The 19,205-nt window shown below is 35.9% G+C and overlaps 1 protein-coding gene across 3 annotated transcripts in view; it reads left to right on the top strand.

Moving 5' to 3' along the window:
• The window catches only part of ITFG1 (integrin alpha FG-GAP repeat containing 1), a 305,254-nt gene that overhangs the window by 98,332 nt on the left and 187,717 nt on the right, over positions 1–19,205 (top strand). For all 3 annotated transcript variants that reach the window (XM_012773847.3, XM_075995608.1, XM_075995609.1), the window contains exons 9-10: positions 13,214–13,308; positions 15,939–16,111. In XM_012773847.3, the coding sequence (XP_012629301.2) occupies positions 13,214–13,308; positions 15,939–16,111 (268 nt within the window). The remainder of the gene's footprint in view (positions 1–13,213; positions 13,309–15,938; positions 16,112–19,205) is intronic.

Genomic DNA, 19,205 nt, shown 5'->3' with positions numbered 1-19,205 from the left:
AGAACTGCTACACCAGCTTTCTTCTGGTTTCTATTTGCGTGTAATATCCTTTGAGTCTAAATGAGTTCTTGTGGGTTAGATGTGTTTCCCGAAGACAGCAGATACTTGGCTTGTATATATTTATCCATTTGGCCAGCCCGTGTCTCTTCAGTGGGCAGTTCAACCCATTCACATTTACTGAATGAATTGGTAAGTGGGATGGATTTCTGTTCTTCCTGTTGAGTAGAAGTTTTTTGCTTTGTTTTATTTCTTCAGCCACTGTGATATCTGGCCTCCTACTTTTTAGCTTTTGGATGATTTTACACTGGTGTCTATTATGCTGATCTGTATATAATGCAGTTCTGAGTACTTTGTGGAGGGCAGGTCTTGTCTTGACAAATTCTCTCATTGTTTCCTTATCTGAGAAAGATTTATTTACCCTCATATACAAAATTTAGTTTTGCAGGATACAAAATTCTAGGCTGGGCATTATTCTGTTTGAGAAGACTGAGAATGGCGCCCCAATCCCTTCTCTCTTGTATTATATATATTATATATGTCAGTTAATTGCCCTCTCAGATTTCTTATAGTCTTTCAAAATAAGCTCCTGATATTAGAACAGTGGCTTTCTGGCTCCGTTCCACTGTGATCAGAGAACGTACTCTGTTTTTAGGTGCATGCATGATTACAATTGTTGTATCTTCTTGGTCAATTGTCCCTTTAATCAATATATCAGGACTTTGTCCATGTTTAAATAATTCATTCTGTGTCATTTTACTAACCTATGGGACTTCTTTGTATGTTCTCAATACAAAGCCTATATCAAATCTTTTCTCTCAGTCTATGGCTTACCTTTTCATTTTCCTAATAGTTTCTTTTTAACAGCAGAAATGTTTAGTTTTCATGAAGTCAGCTTATCAAGTTTTGGTTTTATTCATCATGTTTTTGGTATCATATCTAAGAAATCTTTACCTAATAACCCAGGTACAGAAAGATTTTTTTTCCCATTTTCTTCTTTAAGTTTTCTGATTTTAGCTCTTTAAGTCTATAATCCATTTTGCATTGGTTTTAAGTAATGTTTTAATAGTTATATGTTATTAAAACCTTAATCTGGATTGAAAGAAAAATGTTTTTCTTAATTTAAAATACTATGTTATTTAGAATATTTTCTATGCATATCATTTGCATATATGGAGAGTAATATTAAAAAATGGGACCCATCTGAGAAATTAGAGTAATATTAATTCATGATTATTTGCTGTATCTTAGAGTGAGGAAGAAGCTGCAGGAATTTCTTCAATGTCAAAAGTTGAAATTGCATAGACCCAAGTGTCAGCATTATAATCCAGCTGACACTTCTTTGTTCATATAGGATGTGTAGTTTGCCCAGATGCAGGACTTCACCCAAGCCATGAATTATAGACCAAAACAAAAAACAAAAAATCTCAGAAAGTACTGCTCTAAGATTTTTCTCAAGAATCATTACTCATAGATTTAAGTGTTTGTTTAATATAGAATGAAATGTATTTTTTGTAACCATAAGTCATCAAACAAGGAAATAACATCATTTATCAAGGAACTAAGAAAGAATATATTAATATTAAAGAGAGGTTTTTTGAATGGGAGTAAAATTAGTGGATTTTATTGTACTTGGCAAAATCAGTGATTAACCAAATCAATGGGAACATGATTAAAAGCTTTTTCATATACTAACACTATTATTTGGCAACATTCCCACTGGTGGGACAATATAGCAATATGGTAAATTGTGCATCAAATAGTATTGTGGATATCTAAATTAATAAGACACTATTTCATGTACAATGAAATCATGAGGATATATGGATATTACAACTTGTTGAATTTTGAAATCTCAGCTCAGACCATTGTATTTTTCAAGGCTTAATATTATTTAGTAAATAGTTATTCAGTGATAAAGATTATATTTGCTTTCTTATTTGAGGACCAAGGTAAAGAAGACCCAATCCCTTAAAGCAAGAAGGGGGTCTCTTGCCCACTCTGTTTTGTGAATTAGAAAACCAACCATAGGGAAATACAGCAACTTGCCTGTGGTCTTAAAGCCAGATAATTCTTGGGATGAATTCCTTACTAACTTTATGAACTTATCAAAATTACTGGACCATTTATATTGTTGTTAATACTGTGCTAATATACTTCACTAAATGAAAAATTTTAGAACGAACGTTCAGTTTTGTTATTCCTAAACTGATCAACTCAAAATAAGATAAAAAGTTTATGTAAGGATGTGTTCTCCGGTACTGGCCATTCCTTTCAATCCAGAGAAAATCCATATTTTTTAGCTGTTTGCTAGGTCTCTGGTTCTGGATGAACCCTTCAAAAGTACTTGTCAGTTTTAGGAAGGGAAGGAGACAGCCTTGGATAATGAACTTACACAGATGAGTTATAATTCCCCTTTTGCCTGCTTCTTATTGACTTTTTGCCTGAGTGATTAATATCATAAGGCATCAATGTCCTCATCTATAAAATGAGAATAATACTGTTTGCTTCATGGGTTTTATCAGAATTAAATATGATAGTACATATAAAAGAACCTCTACTAGGACTTAATAGATATTCAGGAATTATCAGTTCCCTTCCTCCATCCCAGGGTATACCATACCCATCATGTGTATTGGAATAGAAAAAATGCTGAACCACAGCGGTAGGCCCTGTACATTTATTGAAATTGATACAAATGCATATCTAGATGTCTTCTCCCCTTTTTTTCCTCTGTAATTAATTCAATGCTTATGAACACAGTTAAAGTTTGTTTATAAGTGTGATAATAAATGATGTTTAAATTATTTCATAGATGACTAACCCCTTAAATTACTTTAGTACCTTTGAATAAACTGCCACTCTAATGCAGAAGGTATTTGGAAAGCCTGTCATTAATATCCTGATGTTGTGCAGTGACTTATACCTAACAAATTGAATAATTACCTGATTCTGGCCATTCCTAAATAGAGCTTGCATGGTTGAAGGAACATGTGACAGGAGTTAAGTCTTGACTGTCCCTTTCTGTGTGATCCCAGAGAAATTGTTTAACCTTTGTGGGCCTCAATTTTCTCATCTATAAAATGATGAAGGTAAATGACATAATTTCTATGGCCTTTATAGTTTTAACATGTATAATTTGAAATCAGTGACAAATTAATTTAGTCAAACCTGATTATTATATTCTCTTGACTGATTATTTAAAATAAAGGGATTGATAATTAGGAAAATATGAACAAAATATATGCAAACAAAACACCAGTGTTAGAAAGGATCTTTACATTTCTTATTAGGTAGAACATTTTGCTTTTAGTGGCCATGAAATGCTTGCAGAGGTCACACAGCTGCCATGAAATTGTTTGTGCACTTGCTTTTAACTTAGCAACTTTATAATGTTTGGTTCCCTGTTTGTCCTCTGAAAAGGATGTATAATAAAGATTTTAATTTTGAAAATGTATATCTTGTGAAACCAATAGAATACCATTGTTAATAACTGTTATTTTACCAACCTCAACCCTTCTGGAATAAAGTTCACAGGCACCAGTAAAACAAGAATTTAGCCAGAGTGAGAAAAAGGCAACTGGTTCAGACATTCCATACATAAAAATCTTTCATGAATATTATAAGGGAAGAAACAAACTTCTTAAAGATGAGGCGCTTTGACCTGAGAGTTTGATATCCTAATAACTTTTGGGTATTTGAAAAGATTACATGTTTGGTTGTTTCATAGCTGACCTAAAATATCTGTAAGTGGAAAATATAATTTTGAAGGGAATTAAAGATGTTTATCTTCTGATTAAAAGCACTAATTAGCTCGATTGTACAACCAAATGATTAAGACATCCAAAATACTTTTCTGATAGAAATTTCAAAATCAGCATGACCAGAGTGTTCTTTTATTTTTCAAAAGCATATTTTAAATTAGTCTAAATATTTCTGAAATTTGTCCCTGTTTTATACTTTTAAGCTAGCCTATGTTTATTTAGTTATAAAAGGATTTTGAAGATGAATCTCCCAACGACAGATATTTCAAGGAAAGATGAGTATAGGCAGAAGTTGTAGAATAACATTTATTAGCAATTATTACCAATGTCCATTTTAATGGGAGCCATTTTCATGCATCGTTGGAGGCCATGCTCATTCATTCTCTCCAGAAGAAACTAAAAGTCTATAGCCCATCTTTGCTTCTTTAGAGAGTGGTGAGTCTTGGCTCATGTAAAAGCAACTGTCTTTGACATTGTGTTGTCAGCATTTGACATCTTTGAATATTCATCATCCTAACAGTAACCCCCATTTATTAAACTCTTATATGCCAAGGACTATGCAGAGGGCAGTGGCTGAGAATATAGGCTCTTGAGACAGGCTGCCTGAGTTTGTGTTCTGGGTCTGCCTCTAATTCTATGGTCATAGGCAAGGCACCTCTTGGTACCTCTGTTTCTTCTTGTGTTAAATGGAGGTAATAGTATAGGATAATAATATAATGAGATTTATTATGAAGATTAGAGGAGTTAATGCATGTATGAAACATAACAGTGTTTCGCACATTAAAAGCCCTCAATGCTTACTAGTGTCATCATTATCATTTAATCTTTATAAGAAAATATTGGGGTATTATGCATTTTACATATAAAGAAACTGGGGCTAAGAAATGATAAATAACCTGCCGAAGGTCACACTGCTAGCAAGTGATAGCTGAGATTTGAACTCAGGTCCTTGTGATGCACCTAAGCCCATGCTTGTAAATTAGATTGTAGCTTTAATGGAAGTGGACTACCAGTACCATTTTAGAATGTTATATATGGAATCTGACCTTTTCATTTAGGGATGAAAAAACTGAATTGACTGAGCACCTTAGTAACAGAACAATCCTAAAAGCAAAATCTTTCCCATTGTCCTTTCTACTACCCCCAGGCATGTCTGCATTTCTTAAGAATTCTTTGGAATAGCTTTAATCATAGACATTTTGATTCTCATCTTTTTCCAAATGTAAAATACTAGATTGTTGGCATTTAATTAAAGGTTTTGAGTGTAAAGATTTCATTTTTAAATGAACTAATTTTACTTATACTGTCATTTTATGCTTGCTCATGCTAATCAAAATAAGAGTTTGAACCATTCCGCTACCCTTTTGCTTAACTGTGGACTTTTATTTTTAAATACATGTCTGTTCTTTTGCTGTTAGGCCTTATTTTGGATCCAAGATTGTATTGCCTACCTAATAAGCACAGTATATTACTGTCCCAAATATACAGTATCCCACAGTGATAGAGGGGATATGTAGGAATAATGTATTCCTTTATGTTTGCTTACTGCTTTACAATTTTTCCAAAATTCTTTCTTCCACATTTAATCCTCACAGTGATCCCATGTGGTAACCAAATTATGTTTGTCAATTATTTTTCAGGTAAGAGAAATAATACAAAAGAGATTGAGTTTCTTTGCTAAAAACTATACATCATCCAATAATTGGTACGGGACAAATGGATATCCATGTGTAAAAAGTACAGTAGAATCATAACTCACATTTTATACCAAAATAAATTTCTGATGAATCTAAGACTTAAAAGTAAAAATAATACCCAGACGTAGTAGAGGAAAACAGAGTTGGGGTCAGAAAACAGGAAGGTATAACTGTGGAGTGGAAAGGCCTTTATAAATTATAGGCAAAATTTAGAAGCTATCATGGAAAACCTTAATAAATCGCAGGCAAAGAATATTTTTCTTAATATGGAGGGGACTTCTACAGATTAGCGGGTAAAAGACCAAGAACATAATTCATAAGAAAATTTAAATTTAAGCATAGTGAGATACCATTTTCATTTATCAGATTGGCAAAAATTAAAACATTTGTTAATTCAGTTACCAGTGCAACCTCTCTGGCAGTGATGCTCAAAGTTTAGTCCAAAGTAAGAACCTCTGTGGAAGGTCGGTGTCTTCAACTCTTTCAGGGGGTATACAAAGTGAAAATTATTTTTACAATAATACTAAGATATCATTTGCCTTTTCACAATGTTGTCATTTATACTGATGTGGTGGAAGCAATGGTGTGTAAAGCTCCTTGCAGTTTAGCACAAATCAAAGCAGTAGCATCAACCTAATTAGCATTCATTGTGTTCTTCACCACCATACCTTCACAATATTAAAATGAAGGAGGAGAAGGAGGAAGGAAATAAGAAATGGTCAGTTTCACTTAATAGTAATATTTTTGTTGAAGCAGCAAAAATAATAATTTTACTAAATCTCAACACTTTATAATATTCTTTGTAGGGAAATAAGAACTATATAGAAGACACTTCTGCACACCAAGTATTATGATTGTGTTGATAAAAAGCACTGGTGCAATTGAGTTGCAAGCTAAACTAGCCACTTTTATACCTTTTTTTTTTTTACTTGAAAGAACAACTGACAAACTATGGTTAGTCAGACTTGAGTATTTGATAGACATTTTCTCTAAAATGAACAAGGCAAGTTTGTCACATTAAGAAAACAAGGCCGGCCACCGTGGCTCAAGCCTGTAATCCTAGCACTCTGGGAGGCCGAGGTGGGTGGATTGCTCGAGGTCAGGAGTTCGAAACCAGCCTGAGCAAGAGCGAGACCCCGTCTCTACTATAAATAGAAAGAAATTAATTGGCCAACTAATATATATATATATATAAAAAATATTAGCCGGGCATGGTAGTGCATGCCTGTAGTCCCAGCTACTCGGGAGGCTGAGGCAGAAGGATTGCTTGAGCCCAGGAGTTTGAGGTTGCTGTGAGCTAGGCTGACGCCACGGCACTCACTCTAGCCTGGGCAACAAGCGAGACTCTGTCTCAAAAAAAAAAAAAAGAAAACAACTGAAAGATTTGGTGCCAATGACAAAATTGGAGCTTTCAAACAAAACTGTAAATTTTGGAAAACTTCTATGTGCTATGAGCTGATAGTTAGTTTCCCAATAACTAATGACTCTTATGATGAGATTGTAGTGATATTAACAAATATGAATTTTTTTTTTTTTTTTTTTTTTTTTTTGAGACAGAGTCTCGCTTTGTTGCCCAGGCTGGAGTGAGTGCCATGGCGTCAGCCTAGCTCACAGCAACGTCAAACTCCTGGGCTCAAGCAATCCTACTGCCTCAGCCTCCCAAGTGGCTAGGACTACAGGCATGCGCCACCATGCCTGGCTAATTTTTTCTATGTATATTAGTTGGCCAATTAATTTCTTTCTATTTTTAGTAGAGACGGGGTCTCGCTCTTGCTCAGGCTGGTTTCAAACTCCTGACCTCGAGCTATCCGCCCGCCTCATCCTCCCAGAGTGCTAGGATTACAGGCGTGAGCTACCGCGCCCGGCCTACAAATATGAATTTTTGATATTATGTAATGAAGTATATCAACATTTGGAAGAGCCACATAACTCAGTAAACCAGTATTTTCCAAATGATCATGTGTGATTTTACAAAGTCATGCATTTTACACAAATTCATGGATGGTTCTAAAGCATCCATTCAAAGTGCAAGATAAACCAATGGATTTTAATGAACAGGATATAGAAAATTCATTGATAGAGCTTTAGATACCTCATTTCAAGTAACTTTAAGAAATTATTACTTGCTAAGTTTCATGGTGATATGGAAGAATAGCTAGTTATCTGAAAGGGCTATTAAAATAATTCTTCCAACTATATATTTTTATATTTATTAACCAAAACAACATATTACAACAAATTACATATAAAATCTATCTAAAAATTGATGCTATTTTCTGTTAAGCCAGATATTGAAGCCTGACACTTATATTCTCTTTTGAAAAACCTTTTGTTTTGACAAATAATTACTTGTCATGAAAATGTGTTCATATGTAATATATTTATGGTTGTTATTTTAACTTAATATTTAACTATTTTTCAGTCTTGATTTTTAATATCATACATAGCCATTGATATAACCCACATAAAACTTTTGGGGTCATCAGTTTTTGAAAGTATTAAAAACTTTGAGAATTACTTTTCTATGGAGATTCAAGTTTTGATTTCATGTAACAACTGAAGTAGTAGTTTCCATTGTAGGAATCTATACTATATAGTTTCACAAAGGTGAGATTACACAGTTATTCGTTGTTGGATTGTTTGGATTACCAAAAGATTGGGAACAACACAGTGTTCGCACATCAACAGAGAATCCATTTTATTGAGATACTCTACACAATGTAATATTATGTTATATATGAGGCAGATGTAAATTTACCGCGATGAAACGATCTCAGAGATTTATTAAATCAGAAATTGAGGGTGCCAAAAAGTGTGTAGAGTATACTACTATTGTTACAAAATTATGTATAGGACATGTCTATCTATGCAAAGACTGTCTTGTGAAAGGACACACAGTAAACTGCCACAGTGCTTGCCTCTGGAGGGGAGGAGGGGACAAGATTAGGAAGAAGACATTTTTTACAAGCTGAATACCTCTTGAATAGTTCTGAAAAAAAAAAGGCTATTCCTATTCCCAAAAACAAGGTAATTGTTTTTTTTAAATTATGTTTTGGTTTCTCTCTTAAGATGGGATGGCTAATTATTCATTATTGGGAGCTAAACCAGCTTAAAAATCCAAATCTAACTGATCCTGATTTTATCTTCTTTCCATTACATTAAAATCTCCACACACTCTTATGGAGTTGCAAGACATTTGCTGTGTGTAGCTGTGTGTGTTTTGTTGCCATAGTGAGTTGACCTGCCTAATAGACTCAAGAATATGCTGAAGATGTCTTGGAGTTCCAAGAGACTGGAGCAAGGTTCCTAAGGAAGGGATCCAGACCATGTCCTAAGGGTAATCAATTTGATTAGCAAGAAGATGAATTTATTATAAATGAAAAAACATGATCTCAAGACATTGTAAGTAGGAACGCACATTGCACCCTCTGGCATCATTGGGAGACCAGTGTAGATACCTTAGAGTGTGCGTCCCCAAACCTTACCATGTACCCAAATCAGCTGGAGGACATATGAAAATACAGGTTGCTGGGCCTCCCAGCTCAGGAGCTCTTACTGATTATATCTGGGCAGGAGCCTAAGAATTTGCATTTTTAACAAGTTCCCATGTGATTCAGACGTTGCAGGACTACATTTTAAGAACCACTACATTAATGGAATAGTAATCTGGGGCCAGAACAATGAGTTGCAATTTGCTTAAGCAATACCACAGGTTAGTTAACTTCATTTGACTGAAAAATATTAAGAGGATAAGAGGTGTTTAAAAGGATAAGTGATATATGTGACCTTTTTCTTTTATGTGTACCTTTTTCCCCTACTTAATTAAAAACAGAAAAATTATACAAAAATTGATATCCATTTTTATGATAAGAACAATAACATTAATTTAGCATGCTCTTGATTTTAAAATTAAAATTTTTTGATAAATTAGTTTTGAATTGTTAAATCTATCTCCATAAAATTATTTGTATGCATTACAGAAGAATTTCATTTGAAATTTGGCTAAGGTTAGCATCAAAGGAAGTTAGCGTGTGTTTGCTCTTTAGTCCTGGGTAACCAGTCATACAAAAGGTCAGTTTTTACACTGGATTTTATAAATATAAGTCAATCAAAATGCCATTCCTTCTGTTACAATTTTTAGTGAGCCTTTGAGAAAGGATTTTAGCCTTCAAGAAAAGGAGATACATACTTTACTAAACTTCTGAGGAAAAGGCAGTCAAAGCTATAAATTTGGGGGACTTCTTTAAGGACTGTGTGCCAAGTTCACAGACTGGCTTCTCCATCAGCGTGTCTTTCTTCATAGTCTACTCACAAAGGGATGTTATTTCTCTGAGAATTTGCTTAAATTAATTCTAGTTCCTAGCCTTGTGCCTCTGATACTTCACATGTGAAAGCTGCTTTCTGAAAGTAGGCGTAATAATATATTAAAATATAAAAGATTCCTGTAGCATGAGATAGATAAAAAAGATATGCAGATTAGAAAAGACAATAAAGGCTATGGAAAGATTCCAAATTAAAGGAGGCTAATAAGTAACAACTGAGTGTAATTTCTATTCCTAAACTGGATTCTGTGCTGCAGGGACAAAAATGTTATACAGGGCATTATTAGGTCAAAGGACAAAAGTGGAGTATAGGTAATACATTAGATAAAGGCATTATATTTGTGTGAATTGTGAATTAACTCTATTGAGGATACATAATATCTCTATTCCTAGGGAATACACACTGAAGTATTTAAGGGAAAAGAGCTATGTTCTTATATACGTGGTTCAGAAAAAAATTTATTTCATAGAGAGAAAGAGCATAGATGATAAAACAAATGGGGTAAAATGTTAACAAGAGGCAAATCTGGTTAAAGGCTTGACAGGCCTTCCTTATACTGTTTCCATTATTGCAAATTCTGTTATTGCAAGTTACTACCAAATAAAGGCCCACATCTTAGGGATGTGACAAGCATTGTATTGGGGGGAAGGGAATACCTCTAACCTTTCTTAGGGAGTGGCAAAGATATACAATGTAACCAAAATGTCAAAAAAACAGCGGTGGGCAGGTGGAAAGGGGGAGGAGGGGAAGGGTGTATACTTACATAATGGGTGTGGTGTGCACCAACTGGAGGTTGGACACACTTGAAGCTCTGGGGGGGGGGGGTGGCAGGGGAGATATATGATATATGTAACCCTAACAATATTTGTACCCTCATAATATGATGAAATAAAAGGAGGGAAAAAAAGCTTTTTAAAAATCAGAAAAGTGAAACATGTAAAATTTTAAAATTTGTTTCCTTTAGGATAGCAAATTGGCCAGGTGTGGTGGCTCAACACCCATAATCCTAGCACTCTGGGAGGCTGAGGCGGGAGGATCGCTCGAGGTCAGGAGTGCAAGACCAGCAAGACGAGACCCCGTCTCTACTAAAAACAGAAATAAATTAGCTGGACAACTAAAAATATATAGAAAAAATTAACAGGGCATGGTGGTGCATGCCTATAGTCCCAGCTACTCGGGAGGCTGAGGCAGGAGGATCGCTTGAGCCCAGGAGTTGGAGGTTGCTGTAAGCTAGGCTGATGCCACATCACTTTAGCCTGGGCAACAGAACGAGACTATGTCTTTAAAAAATAAATAAATAAAAGAAGACAACACATTTCCTTTGGGCTCAAAATTGAACTCTCAGAAAGCATTACTGTTACTTCTCTTGTGCACTTACAGTTAGCACCAGGAGTATATTCCATGCGTATTCTGTGAGTTCTAGATTTCTGTGAATATATCTATAAAATATTGCTGTTAATTTATACTAAAATGCATAATTGTGCTGTCATCATGAGTTAGATATATGTTTATTAAATAGTTATTTGCCAGAACATTTCATAAAATATTGGCTAGTTCATGGTCAAAATATACATGGGAAATTTGGAACTACTGGGAAGAGAGAGGAGCGACAGGAAAAGAAAAGTGTAAATAAAATTCTAATCTGAGTATTTTGCCATTGGAGTAAATATGAAGGGCAAAGACTTCGTCATGTTCTTCTAATTGGTCCCTATTAACTTATAGTAGAATGGGTCAGTTTTTAATGAAGTCTGTGATATTGTTTAATATTACAGCCAGTTTATAAATAACATTTTTTATTTAGTTCTTTCTTACTTGGCTAGCTCTCTTTTATTTATTTTTTTAACCATGATATATGTTCATCTACTCAGAAAGCTGTCTCTTTTCCAAGTATTCTTGCCAAAGTTGTATCCCTATCTCTAAACCTCTTTAATTCCAAGCAGTTCAAATCTATATATTGTCAAATCACAGATGTTCTCTATACTTTTTATTTTTAATTCAAGTGTTTTATTTAATGTTGTGCTCCCCTAACTAAGGATTTATTATCCCAAATAATCATGGTCATAAGTAATTAAATCATGAAATTAAATGAGATAAATCAATTTTCCCCTTCGCTATGCCTTTTTACTTTACCCTGCAGAGGCCAGCTTCCCTTGGCTAGATTTTCACCCCACTCAGCCTTAAAATTCATTTTGTTTCTTTGGAATACACTATTGGAGACTTGATGGGCTTGTTATAGTATTATAGCTCTCTTAATATGTAAACCTATACAGTGAAAGATATTTCTTTAATAATTTTTATTTTTTCAGGCAGTGTCTCACTGTGTTGCCCAGGCTAGAGTATAGTGTTGTCATCATAGCTCATTGCAACCTCAAACTCCTAGGCTCAAGCCTAGCCTGCATTAGCCTCCCAAGTAGGCAGGAGTACAGGTACATGCCACCAAACCCAGCTAATATTTTTATTTTTTTAGAGATGGGGTCTCGCTATGTTGCTTAGGCTTGTTTCAAACTCCTGGCTTCAAACAGTCTTCCCACCTCAGCCTCCCAAAGTATTAAGATTACAAATGTAAGCCACTGTTCCCAGCCTAATGATAATTTTTTTAAATTTCCTTCTAAGTGTACAAATTAAATGATCTAATAAACCATACCAAATAAATCAGTAATTAAAGCAACACAAAATCAGGCCCCAAATTTAAAAGCTAAGTAATTACTCTCTTGTGAATGTCCACATAAAGAGATTTAGCTTGAGGATATCAGAATCTGTAAACCCTGAAAGGTAGCAGGGACAACAGATAGGAAGGAGCACTAGAGGAGCAACCTCCAGGTTCCTCAGTAACCTTACCTCTACAAGTGTTTGCAGAATAGTTGGCGGCTTTGTAAAAATTGTCAGTTTTAAAGGACATCTGTATTCCCTTAATTTGCATTTTTATTGATAAAAATTTATTGGTACCGTTTAGCAGCCAGAGTGCTAAGAACTTTATAACTCTTGGATTAAAGTTCATGCTGAATAAAAGGCACTTAAAACTATGTATAATGATAAGAGTCTCACATTTAAAAGATGCTGTGTAATAATGGATTGCTATTCACATGCTTATTTTTCTCCTGTGGCAGCAATGATAATTACGTGAATAAGTCAAAGCTACATTTTTTTAAATTGATGATTTTAACATTAAGGCCTGAAATTGGCTTTTTCCAAGAGTGAATAAATGTTTAACCACAGAAAAGTTTGCAGTTTAAAATAAGATACAGTTCAGATAATAGGTAGCAAGGGCCAGAGTGGTTTTTAATTGAATCATATTCATTATAAACCCATGTGTCAAATTCTTCAGTTTTATCTAGATTGATGTAGACTTTGAACAAATAGAAAATTGAATCTGCCATACAAGAACACTTTATTTTGTGGCTATTAATGGACTCTTGAAGTTTCTTTTGACAGATGGAGATGGACACATGGACCACTTACTACCAGGGTGTGAAGATAAAAACTGCCAGAAAAGCACCATCTACTTACTGAGATCTGGGACAAAGCAGGTATATCAGCTTGTTTTTTAATGTAAACAGAGTTATGTGCTTGAAAGAAATCTTCAAGGGTTAGAAAAGGCATCTGAAAAATCAGAGAGAAACCCAAAATTAAGTTATTGACGTCCTCATTTTAGCATCATAAAATACATTTAAATCTATTTTTTGTTTATTGAACGGAAAGATACTATTTTAATCATATCTGATAAAGAAAACCCATTCTGGATATGGTTATTAAACGACCTGTTAGCTTTTTATATGGCAAAACACACTATAATGAAGGGTTATTTAGAGCAACATTTTATCTATTTTCAAAGCTAATGTTATGATATCTAGATCTATTTCATTCTCTCATGTTGACTTTTTACCTGTAGCTTATGGGTAAGCAATTTAGAATATGATAGTCATAGTGAAGGATTAATATGGACATGATAAGTTATAACAATAGTATTTGAATTAACCAATTTTCTTTTCTTTCTGGAGGGGTAATAAATGATAGAGTAACACTTGGACTTTTATAGCCTTTATGGGTAGGGAACATCATATTTTATATGAAAACACGAAAGCAAACACATTTTCAAACAGTCAGCATTCTAATGGCATTTACCTGGTTGGTCTGAGTACAGTGATATTTATCACTAATTGATCACAACCAGTTACACATTTCTTTATTCCTTCTCCATTCCCAATGCTTCATGTCACTAGCCTTAATGTCACTAGTCTTTAAAGACAAAAATATGAAAATAAGTAAATAAAAACATTTAACTTACATGCTTTTATCTTGAACTTTAAGTTTTGAATCAATCTAAACATTAGTTCAAGTAACTCTTCATTATTGAGTCATAAGTAGAAGTAACCTATGATTTAGTCTGTCCCTTCAAGTGACACAGTACTATAAGAATATTTTGAAATTACACAGACATCTCTCTCTAGGAAGATAAATGTCACAGCTCTTTGGTGACTCTTTTGGGAGTCACATTAAGTGAAAAATGTATTTGCTTTTTAGACCTTATTACATTTACCTTAACAGGAATACTTTATCTGATACAGCTTATCCTCACTAATAAACTGTCAGCCTCTTTACACATTTCTCATAACTTGGTATTTTGTGGAATTTCCCATCTTCTAAAACTAAACCAACAATTTTTTTCAAAGTCAAGTGAAACAAATATTTTCATGATATATAAAGTAATACTTTTTTGCTTGAAGAAAGATTGAAAAATTATTAAAGATGCAGACAAGTTTTTTTAAAAGAAGAAAACTCATTTTCTGTATGTCTTTATCAAGTTTTTTTCTTTTCTCATGGCAAAATATATGTAACATATGAAATGTTGGAAATACATTGTTTTTGCTACACCTTTTCAAGAAGCCATTTTTAATGTAGTCTGGCTTGTAGCTATAAAAATAAGTCACCTGCTTATAAGGGAAAAAAGAGAATCTGTAGGCATATTTGGCCTCCTGTCATTTCAAGTCAGCTGTGCCCACTTCTGTTCAGACATCTTTGGGTTATCTGCCAGCATTTGGCCTCTTAGCTAATTGTGGGCACATCTATCATTCTTTTAATGGCATGATTTCCACTCTTCAGATTTTTAGTTACTAGGAAGTGAAGATTTGTGCAGTGAGAAGAAACAAGGAGTTTTCCAAAAGCTCATTTTGAGATCAGCCTATTCTCTCTGTTGTCTTCATTCCAATCAAAATAGAAAGACAGGAATTTACTAAAAATGTAGCTTCTAGCTATTTTAATGACAGAGCTCATTCTCCTTGGCTAAAAAGTGCCTGTCAGTTGCAGACAATGCTTGTTGGGCCTGGTGTTGTTTAGAAAGCTTCATGAGCTGCTTGGTTGGAGGATGGTGACTGAAGTCATCTTAATGTGTAAGAGGCACAGCAGAGCAAGGGAGACTTGGTAATGTTCTAACTTTCTGCCTAAGTTGGTCCTCCTGAAAGGACATCACTATTAGTTTCCTTTAACTAGAGCTTGAAATATTCATTTAAGGTTATATCCTCACTTGACACAAATTTTAAATTGGGTAGTTCAACTACATGAATATTTAATATCAGTTCATTGCTAAAATTTGTGTTACAGGCCAGGCATGGTGGCTCGTGCCTATAATCCCAGCACTTTGGGAGGCCAAGGCAGGAGGATTGCTTGAGGCCAGGAGTTCAAGACCAGCCTGGGCAACTTAGTGAGATCCCATCTCTACAAAAAATTTTAAAAATTAGTCAAGTGTGGTGGTACATGCCTGTAGTCCCAGCTACTCAGGAGACTAAGGCAGGAGGATCACTTCAGCATAGGAGTTCGAGGTTGCAGGGAACTATGATCACACCACTGCACTCCAGCCTTGGTGACAGAGCAAGACCCTGTCTCAAAAAAAAATATGTGTGTGATACTGTAAAGAAACTTTCTAAGGCTTTATATGCTAGTTCAAAGATGACTGGTGATAAATTCTAAGGGAGACTACTTTGTTTTCCCCAGAGTGTCAGTCACCTGTTCATTAAAGTAAATTATAATACTTTACCATATTTTACAGAAAGAGAAGTTAAATAAAATAATGCTTATCTTGAGAACTTTAATTGATCATTTGTTTTGCAAATGGTGAATTTTTTTCTAAAATAAAGTCTAATCTTTTTCGCTTATTCCATAGTGGGTTCCAGTCCTACAGGATTTCAGCAATAAGGGCACACTCTGGGGCTTTGTGCCATTTGTGCATGAACAACGACCACTTGAAATACCAATTCCAATTACCCTTCATATTGGAGACTACAACATGGATGGCTATCCAGATGCTCTTGCCATACTGAAGAATACATCTGGAAGGTGAGGAAATTAAATCAAGTGAGAAATATTTGTAAAGTATCTTCAGTATGACACTTTGTAACTGAATAGCACCTGCATATATTATAGTCTCTAAATAAGGAGCACGATAAACTCGGTTCCTATTTCTTTACATGGTCCCTGAACTCTCCCAAGTGCGTAGAATACCTATTCCTAGAGAGAGAAATACAAGATGCCTGACTATATGCAGAGGTTGAACCAAAATAGCAAGTAGATGTTCATACTTTAAATAAGTAAGGAGAGGGAAGCAAGGCAGCTTACTTAACTGAAATCAGTTGGGAGCCACGAGAAGCTCCCTGATACAGGGAAACAATAAGAGAGAAATCCCCAGGGCTCCACAATTTCTCCATGATCTTTTACAGTCTTAGGTATAGGAGAATCCCTCGACACACTCGGGCCTTGAGACTGACATAGGTAGCTGCCTAGTGATTGCAAAGAAATATTGCCCCAGAGAGGGACCTTATGCAGAGTCCCACAGGCATCCACGCCCAGAGCAAGTGTTTCTTGGTGCCATTCTGAGATCCTAGCCTCCAAAGGTCTGTGTCCTTCCCTGAAGCTGGGCTGAAGCTGCCACTGCTACCCAGGGCAAGGGTAGAGGGGGAAAGTCTGACACTGCCATGAACCCTGAGGACAAATCCTACCACTGTTGCCACAGGCTACTGTGAAACCAAGGTATGAGCACACCACACTCTCTATAGCTACTTGCCCATGCTACTCCAGCTGAGAGGGGCCCTGCCCTCTCTGGTGGAAAGCTCACAGCCAATACCATTTTGACAGCCTGGCCTACAAAGGTTGAGTGTTGCCTTTGAGTTGGGCCAAAGTGGCTGCCATCACAGGTCATAGAGAGTGGAGGAAGACCGGTAACTTTCCTGTACTTTGAGGATAAATCCCACCCCTGCTGCTGCTACAGGCCGTTGTGGGAACAAGGCACAAGCAAACTGCACACCTCACACCTTCCTTCCTATGCCACTCCAGCTGAGAGGGGGCCCCACCCTCCTTAGTGGCAGCTTCCACTGCCTATACCTGAGCATTCTGCCTGCACCCTAAGGACCACTCCTGCCTATCACAGGCAGCACCTTAATGCTCTACCAGGAGAACTGAGCACAAGTCAACCATCCCAGTCCCATCCCCCCAATAATCCAGCATGCCATACAATTGCCTGGAAATCAGCCAGCCCAGTCCACCTTTGCTGGCACCTGATCCTTCCCATCTGGGTCTGAGGTTGGGCCAACCCAACCTGCCAATACAACCACAGCTAGCACCTATCTACATCTGCCACCAGTAGGCCAGAGGACTGGCTACCCCAACCTATTGCAGTTACTACCAACACCAGCATGGACCATTTGGATTCCAGTGGGTTGCTCTGCCACTATTGCTGCCATCATGTACATCACACCAGAGACTCAAGAACATGCCCACACACACAGCGTGTCATTGCCACTACTGGCATTAGAGCAAGCCTCTTGAAGGCCCAAGAATTGGCCTTCCTGGACCCACTAAAACCAGTAACAGCATAAGCTGCTCTGGGGGTCAAGAACAAGAATGCTTAGCCCACCAATGGGGCCAAAGTCTGGCTCACCTGACATCCTAGTCCACAGCAAAACTTTACCACAGCCTCCACTAATAACTGCACCCTAAGCCATTGAGGAAATCATAGATACAACTGACACTGCATATATCAAAATAAATCATACAGAAATCACATACTGCAAGCACCCAAAATCAAAGCCAAAACATCCTACCCAACCAATGGCATATACACATCTTCAGGAAAAAGTTCTCCCCTATGAAAGCAATTTCAAAAAATTGGAGGAAACAACTGTCAGATGTACAGATAGATATCAATGCAAGGACACAGAAAATATGAAAAAGCAAGTAAATATGATGCCACCAAAGGTGGTGCAATAAATAGTAATTTAAAAAAAAATTCATGAAATCCCAGATAAAAAAATTCAAAATGCTGCTTTAGAAGAATCTTGTTGACATACAAGAGGAATTAAAAAAAAATTCAGTATATCACTGATAAATTTATAAAATAGATATTTTTAGGAAGAGCCAATAAAAAATTGTGGAATTGAGGAACTCATTGAATGAAATACTAAGTATATTTGGAATCTTAAACAGTAGACTAGATAAAGGAGAAAAAGGAATCTCAGAACCTATAGACAAGTCTTTTGAAATAATCCAGTCAGACAAAAAATTCTAAAAAACCAAAATAAAAAGGAATGAGCAAAGCCTTTGTGACATTTGGACAATTTAAAGTAACCAAATATTGGAAATATTGGTGTCCTTGGGTGCAAAGAGACAACAAAAGAATTAGACAACCTACCTAACAAAATAATATTTGGGGTTTTTTGTTGTTTTTTAATTATAGAGGTGGGGTCTCTTACTCTTGGTCTCAAACTCCTGACCTTGAGCCATCCTCCCACCTCTGCCTCCCAGAGTGTTAGGATGTCGTGAGCCACCATGCTCAGCCACAAAATAATATTAATGGATGAAAGCTTCCTAAATCTAGCAGCAGATTTAGACATCCACATAGAGGAGTCTCGGCGATTTCCAACAGATAAAATGCAAACACATCTCCACAGCACATTATATTCAGTGTGTCTAAACTCAAATAGAAAATCCTAAAAACAGCAAGAGAAAAGCACCTATTCACGTATAAAGGAAATGCCATCAGACTAACAGAGTTTTCTCAGCAGAAACCTTATAGGCCATAAGAGATGGTGTGATGTATTCAAAGCACTGGAGAGCAGTGGGATGGGGAAGACCCTTCAGACAAGGATTACTATATCCAGCAAAATTATACTTCAAGTAACGGAAAAATAAACTATAGACTTTATTTTTTCCCAGAGAAGCAAATTATAATGGAATTTGTTACCACTACACAGGCCCTGCAAGAAATGGTTATGGGTGTCCTAAACCTGGAAGCTATACGATGACATTTAGCATCACGAAAACACACAAAAGTGTAACACTCACTGATTAAGGCAATCACATAAAAGAGGAAGAGAAAGGAATCAAATTGTACCACTATGGAAATCCACCAAACTGCAATGACAAACAGTAATAGAAA

Source organism: Microcebus murinus, chromosome 20 (genome assembly GCF_040939455.1).
Source record: "Microcebus murinus isolate Inina chromosome 20, M.murinus_Inina_mat1.0, whole genome shotgun sequence".
Taxonomy (NCBI): domain Eukaryota; kingdom Metazoa; phylum Chordata; class Mammalia; order Primates; family Cheirogaleidae; genus Microcebus; species Microcebus murinus.
Note: the sequence above shows the minus strand (reverse complement) of the source record. Positions and strands in the feature narration are given on the sequence as shown.